The following is a 7,821-nucleotide window of genomic DNA, read 5'->3' on the forward strand; positions in this document are numbered from 1 at the left end:
GACAGTACCTCTCAAACTTTAACGTACATATGATATCATCTGGGGAATGTTGTTAAAATGTAGATCTGATTTAATAGGCGTGTGGGGAGAAATAAGAAACTCTGTGTTTCTAACAAGTTCACAGGTGATGCTGATGATGGTGGTCCACCTCAAGTCAGAAAGTCATTTATGTATATAACAATTTAATTTCCTGACTGAATAATTGACTTCATTTTTTGGGCCAGACATAAACAGGATCATCCCTCATTTTTGACTTTTCATATGTCCAAAGATCAGTAAATTGTTTTGCTTCTTCATTTCCTCCTCCCACATGATACAAGAGAATAATCTCCCTTTATCCTCTTTTTAGTTAAGGAACTTCTTACTTCTATTTCTTATATCTTAATAGAAATTTCAAGCAGCATGGTCATTGATGTTATGTATTGTTTATTGCAACATCTCCAGAAAAAATAGTAAATTGTTTCCTTATGGGTGAAATCCTTACTATTTTGTATTCCTTGAATGTATCTCTATTAATTCAATGTGAATTTTTTTCCCATACAAATACAGTTGTGAAAAGTTATTAATTACATAATTTATTATTTTAATTTTAGTCTTTTCTGTGTATATATATGCATCAGTTTGTACTCAATTTGTCTTCTTTTATTTTAAGGGTGTGATTACTTTAGAGTCCCTTGGTAAAAGGGGTTATCGAGTACCTCCTTCAGGAACAATACAAGTGGTATGTGTTTTATAGCCTACAATTGCAATAATCATTCTCTCACATACATATAGAACTTAGCCCTTTCTCCTGCTACTGCTGCTGCAACAACTTTGGTAAGTAACAGTGGGGCTGCAGCTTTGTTTGGAGTTTCCCTGCTCTGCCTCAGGAATGACCATTTGGGGACCTCCATAAAAGGAAAGAATTAATAAGCTAATCAAGGTGAATGCTTTAGAAAAATAGCATATGACAGTTAACACAACTTAAATAGAGCTATTTTCAGTATAAATAAAATTTAGATTACCAGTATCTTCTATTTAATATAATAAGACAGGTTGAGATTGACCCATGTATTAGTATTGCTTTAGCAGGGAACTTGGGAAGAAAAATTATCCCTACTATAATAATTTCTAAAATTGATTTAATGAGATGGTTACACAAAGCAGAAATGAAGTCCTGCAGACGTCAGGGTAAAGAATGCATCTTTCCTTTTGGCCTAGATGTTGATCTAGTTTTGCCTTAGGAGAACTCTTCTAGCCCAGTGCAGTAATCCTTCATCATCTTTGATCCACAGCTCTTAGAAGAGTAATTTTATATCAAGGCCTATTTGTGATTCAGTCCATCTCCAAGTCAGACCCAGGATAATCCTGTGAGTCTAAAGTCTATTACAGTATTGACTCTTGTAACTCTTCAAAAGAGTCTAGCTGTATTTGTCAACTGTAACTCAAAAAAGCTGAAATTAAAAAATAAAAAAAAGGAGTCTAGCTGAGTTCCTCACACTAAGGATCTCGTCTAATTCAGCAAGCCTTTCTATGACTTTTGGCTGCAGTGTAATCAGTTCTTTGTCAGACCACTTTTATGCATCCCCATTGTTCTAGTATGGCAGAGTCTGTACATTTGTTTATTTTGTGTCACACAGAAATGAAACATAGTACTAAGCAATTTATATGCATGTTTATATTGGAGTATGTATACATATATATAACTTAGGAAAAATCATCGCATTTTAAAGTAAGATTTTTATGTGAATGGATTTCTTGAACTAAAAGAGTGATCATCTTCTGATCTCTTGCCTCTGGCTATGTAGCTGTTGTGAAAGTGTGGGTCACTGGAAAACTAGCTATCAGTTGTCATAATAATGAGGCATAAACCCAGAGGCAGCACATTTACCCCTTGTTTGAAGACTGCCAACTCTGCTGGCTATTTTAAATCTGAAACTTGGGTATGTCTTTCATTCCTTATGTAAGTTTAATTATGTATAAACATGGCTTGAACTTCTGGCTTACTAGTTGTTGTAGTTGTTAAATATATTAGCCTTAATTTTAAGACTCACTAGATTTCAAAAATTGGATCATAATATTGATATATTTCTCATTTTGATTCAGTGAGTGATGTCCAGTGCCACGGATGAGCTTCTGAAAGCATGGGCACCAAGTTACCTATTGATGTGTTGGTAATTTGGTTAAAGTCAAATCAGCAGCTTGGAATTTTGTTTAAAAATTAGTACTTAAAAAAAATAATATTCCTTCATGGCCAAATAGCAATTGAATTTAATTTTGGTCTATTATGATATTGATGGTGGTAAAAAAAAAGTCTAGTGTCACTGAAGTTTCTGAAATGAATCTAACTGTAAGAATATAAAGTATTACTTAGTGTACTTTGTAACTAATAATAATGAACTTTATTTCCTAAACTTGGAAAAATTTCCAAACAAAAACTTCTTTTTTGAGAACATATTTTAAATTTTATAATAACCATATGTAACTAAAACATCAAAGTCTAGTTTTACCAAACTTTTTATTTTAAAAAAATTCTATTTATTCACTTAAAATGTGAGGAAAGCTGAAATGTTATTTTGAACATTTTGCAGTTAATGCATTTTAATAAAGTAATATTTGAAATATTTGAACTGGAATGTTTTAATTCAGTGAAGCTGTATTTTATTTAATGGAACTATTTCTTAATATATGAACAAGAGTAAGAGTTGTGTATTGTCTATTATTAATAAGAGATTTGTGACTAAAAGATTTTGATTTGTTACAGAATCTCTTATTTCTGTAAATAAAAAAAATAAATTGAACTATTAAAAATACTGAATATCATTTCATAAACTTCTGAAATTTTATTAGCTTTATTCCTTCAAACTGAATTATATCCACTGGGATTAATTTATTATTACAAAGCCTATTTTACTGTTGGCATAATCATTGTAAGTCAAACCAACAAATCATTGTTTTTAAAAAATAATTTTTATATTGTTTCTTCAGACCTTATTTAATCCTAATAAGACTGTGGTGAAGATGTTTGTTGTGATATATGACTTGCGAGATATGCCAGCCAATCATCAGACATTCCTACGACAAAGAACTTTTTCTGTACCTGTTAAACAAGAAATGAAAAGAAGTGTTAATAAAGAGAACATCCGACATACAGAAGAACGGTTATTACGCTACCTCATACATCTGAGGTAATGTTCTAAATGAATATGAAAATACATTACTTCAGAAGAAAACTCTAAAATTTTTACTTTATTTTAAAGAACTGTCTCTCTAACTAGACAAGTGCCCCTTGGAATTTGCTTAACTTGGACACTTTTTATGATATGCCAGGATGCAGAAAGCACATGGCATATTTTTCTACAGTCATTATTACTTGTTGACTTAGGGGAGTTTTTATTGGTAGCTGTGTAATGTAAAATATTTTATAGCGAAAAAATGCTAATATATCTGGAAGGGCAGTGAAACAGTTTTCTGAAGCAATGCTGCCCAATAAAAGTGTAATATGACCCATATAAATAGTTCTATATTTTCTAGTAGCCACATTAATAAAAGTAATAGGTAGTGGAGGATTAATATGTTTTATTTAACTGAACACATTTAAGTGTTATAATTTGAATATGTAATATAATTTGAATATGTAATATACATAAAAATTATCAGTGAGATATTTATGTTCATTTGCTGTCCTCAATTTGAACTAGCCACATTTCAAGTGCTCAGTAGGTGCTTGTGGCTTCTGAGTTGGACAGGGAAATTCTTAACCTTCATTTATTCATTCATTCATTCAGAAAATATTGATGTGTCAGGCATGCTTCTAGACTGTAGGGAAGCAGCAGTGACAAAAATCTCTGTTCTCATACAGCTTATATTCTGGTTATTCTTTCAGAAAGATGTTTTCCTCAAACTTTTACTACCCAGCTCATAGCTCTAGGTTGTGAGAAACCATTTGTTTGCTCTTGAAGTTCATACTTCCAGGGGTAAGCCTTGTAGCCCTGATATCCTAGTGCAGTTCTTAGGTTCCATGAGCAAGTCTGTTGCTTAGTAGAAAGCTCAATAGTCTTTTGTCCATAACTCTACTCCTAATAGTAAGCCCTCAATCAGTGAGGAGACTGATTACATCAGTGACAATAATTCATCTTAACTTCTTACTCCAAGAAGCCCCATTCATCAGGAGAAGGTACCAGCCATTTCTTTATAATCTGTTGCAACAACCTTACCCATATGTAACCAATGATTAGATACCGTAAATGCTGTAAAGAAACTACTTTAGAAAGTATGGTGTAATTCCCAAAGTTCACCATGTTCTTTTTCAGATTGAAAAGGTGAAAAACTTCAGAAAGAATGAGAGTGAGACAGCCTGAGGTCTGCTTTAATGTATACAACTGACCACCAGATTTTTCAGCTAATTTGGGAATGTCACCCACAGTCCCAGATATTTCTACTATACAAAAGGAAAATCACAAAAATTAGCAATAAAGGGTATGTCTGACATACCCATAATCTGCCAGATAGATTTATGTGATTAAAGCCTCCAACCCCTGTAGGCTTTATGTGATTAAAGCTCCAATCCCTGCTGCTGCTGCTAAGTTGCTTCAGTCGTGTCCGACTCTGTGCGACCCCATAGACGGCAGCCCACCAGGCTCCCCTGTCCCTGGGATTCTCCAGCAAGAACACTAGAGTGGGTTGCCATTCCCTTCTCCAATGCATGAAAGTGAAAAGTGAAAGTCAAGTCGCTCAGTCATGTCCGACTCTTCGCAACCCCATGGACTGCAGCCCACCAGGCTCCTCTGCCCATGGGACCCTCCAGGCAAGAGTACTGGAGTGGGGTACCATTGCCTTCTGCTACTTCTACCCATTTCCCTTGTTCCTTACAGAGCCGGTCTAATTGTAGAACAGTATTATACTTAAGAGACCCTCCAACTAGCCACCGTTCGCCATCCTCCAGTGGATACTGTGGCCATGCAGTATCACATAGGAAGACCAGGTGTGTCTTCTTTAAGCCCTGGGGATCAAATCTACCCCAGTTTTTTAGGATACAGTTCAAAGGAGTGAGGCTGGAATTGTTAGCTCCCATCTGTAAGAGAGAAAAAAAGCGACCAGCGCCATCTTTCTACCGGAGGCGTCCCTCCCTGCTCTAGATGGGGGTGTAGACAGACTTTACACCACCAAAAGCTTTTCCTTCCTGGTTGGACTTAGTCTGTCCCTTACTGACGCAGGCGCTATACTTGTCCCTCCTGGTTCTACCACCGAGATGGGGTGGGGATGTACCAGGGGTAGACTTGATAGCATCCCTACTTGATGTCCAGCTCTTCACCCTTAACCTTGCTTGCCTCTGAAGCCACCCGGGGTGCAATCAGAGTAACCTTCCGGAATGCCTCCCAAGCTAAGACCACTGGGGAAAACATTTGTCACCTGAGTGCCTGTGCACGACCCTGAGTATTTCCTGACCACAATAAGACCGGCATGAACATAAAACTGAGATGTTCTTTCCAAGCATCACCACACCAGTATAAGAGCCTCCTCTGATCCACTAAGAGCCAGCGTTACCAAAGGAAAAAACCCATTGCAGTCCCAATCTGAGTAACCTTTAACCTCAGAGATGTTCTTGGAGCTAGAGCTCCATCTAGCTTCCTAACTTTGGATTCCTAGTGAGGCCAGGTGCTTTCTTGGCTACCAGTCCAAGTTTGGGACCTAAGCCACAGTACACAGTAACAGTATGGATCAATAGTCCCTTGAAAGTCTATGATCCGATAGATTAGGTTAGTACTTCTAATTCCCAAGGAGTTATGAAATGGTCAAAGAGACCAAAAAGTTTGACCGAGAAAGGAGAATTCGGTCTATATGCTTTGCCCATTTCTGGTCGGTTCCCGAAGGAGACATTGGGTGCCTCTTGGCATTGGCAGGTCGGTATAAACCCCCAACAGGTTTCTGCCATAAGCCGTATGAGATCACTGTGGAACCACAGAGCAGGGCTCCTTACTTACTTCACGCAGGGCATGTCATTCATTCACACAAGCACACGGTAGAGTTAGTAAAGCACAGCAGAAAACGTGTTCGCTAAAAGAACAAAGAACTAGAGCTCCAAGCATCTTTACCTTGTCCTGAAGGATCCCGGACGAGCCCCCAAGATGAAAGGTTGTTGTTGAATCACGCAAAGACACCGGGATTCTTGGCCCCCGGAGGAGAAGAATTTAATCTGGGGCCAGAGACGAGGCTTGATCACTCAGAGCTTTTGTGTAATAAAGTTTTATTAAAGTATAAAGGAGATAGAGAAAGCTTCTGACATAGGCATCAGAAGGGGGCAGTAGTATACTATAGATGTTAGCAGAAGACAGAAACAGTTCCATATACAGCTTTGATTACCACTTTCATTTCAGTGCTAACTTTCTCCTCTTGATTTCTATTGATAATTAGGCTTTGCTAGCCACTACGGATGGTAGCAGTCCTTTCTCATCCTGTGATTGTCCTCAAAGCTTGATATAGTTTTCTGTGGTAACTTTCCAAGTGTGGAATCAAAATTGTAGGAGGGCAGGTTATGTGCAATGAGTCATTCTTTGTATGAACTAGAGGATGCCCAAATGTAGTATGACTGGCTGACATGAACTGAAACTTAATGCTATAGGTGAGGAAAGGTGCATGTGCTTTGGTGTCAGGAATATAAAGTAGGATTGTATGTGAAACCCAGATTTACAGAAAGCACCTCTGTCATTGTAAGAGGGAAAAGAGAGTATGAAATGTGTACGGAATAGTGAAGGGGAAGCATTTAACATAGCAGCACTTGCTTTGGCAATATAATATGTCAAATATTTTGTTAAAGAGGGACTGTTAATACTGTAACAAGACTGATTTTTCCTGCTTTCAAAACTTAAAACTTTCAAACTCAAAACTTACTCAGATCTGTTTGTTTTAAACACTTATTTCCTGAAATGAAGCATCTTTTTGTTGTTTCTTTGTTTAGGTTCCAGAGTTCTAAATCTGGAAAGATCTACCTCCATAGAGATGTACGGCTCCTGTTCTCTAGAAAGTCAATGGAAGTTGATAGCGGTGCTGCATACGAACTCAAATCTTACACTGAATCTCCAACAAACCCTCAGTTTTCACCAAGATGTTGATAAAGAGTGACAGCTTAAAGTATTTGCCCAGTACCCAAGTTTGAAAGTAAAAATTAGCATAGAAAGGAGTGTACCAAATTGACAAGCAGGAGAGTGGATCTTCTCCTGTTTTCCTGGACCAGTTTTTAATCAAAGGATTCCTGGAATGAGCTCTACATATTCCAAGTAGACTGGAAACACTCATGTCCTAATCCTTTTTGTACTGTTGAAACCACTTCATTGGACGTGTTGCAATAGCAAATCCCCTCCCCCCCACAATTAGATTAGTGTTTACACTTTTTATTTCTCAGTTATTTAATATTTAATGTTTTCCTTAATACTCAAGTGATGTTTGTCTCTAGTGTTCTAATGTAGCACAAATCCTATGTAAAATCATACTGTGTATTTTTGACATTACTGTTGAAATCTGAAATATATGCACAAGTCTTTTAATTTTGCGTGATGTGTTTTAAGTACTATTCATTTAAGTTATTGAAAATGAGAATGAAATGTTGAGCTTCTTTAAGATTAACGCACTATGCAAGCATGTGTACTTTTTATATCTCCCAGGTTTAGTTTTTACAACACCTCGTCCCGATTGCTGTCTCACACAGTAGTCCTGTAACATGCTGTCTTGGCAGTGCAATGCAGACTAAGCTGCTTCACATTCCCTTTGCAACTTCAGATCATCATGCCCATTCATATTCCTTCTAAAATCTCTTATCCCCAAAACAGTTCTATTTTTTCCTTA

At 37.0% G+C, this 7,821-nt stretch overlaps 1 protein-coding gene across 18 annotated transcripts in view; it reads left to right on the forward strand.

Annotated features, from left to right (window-relative positions):
• Positions 1–7,528, forward strand: part of ATOSA (atos homolog A) — an 85,547-nt gene extending 78,019 nt beyond the window's left edge. For 17 of the 18 annotated variants that reach the window (XM_019968815.2, XM_070797530.1, XM_019968816.2 and 14 more), the window contains 3 exons: positions 653–721; positions 2,968–3,167; positions 6,938–7,528. In XM_019968815.2, the coding sequence (XP_019824374.1) occupies positions 653–721; positions 2,968–3,167; positions 6,938–7,091 (423 nt within the window). In that variant the 3' untranslated portion in view covers positions 7,092–7,528. Of the gene's footprint in view, positions 1–652; positions 817–2,967; positions 3,168–6,937 lie in introns of those variants that run through there. The other variant, XR_002181619.2, reaches the window with a different exon arrangement.
• The last annotated feature ends 293 nt before the right edge of the window (positions 7,529–7,821 follow it).

This window comes from Bos indicus, chromosome 10 (genome assembly GCF_029378745.1).
Source record: "Bos indicus isolate NIAB-ARS_2022 breed Sahiwal x Tharparkar chromosome 10, NIAB-ARS_B.indTharparkar_mat_pri_1.0, whole genome shotgun sequence".
Taxonomy (NCBI): Eukaryota; Metazoa; Chordata; class Mammalia; order Artiodactyla; family Bovidae; genus Bos; species Bos indicus.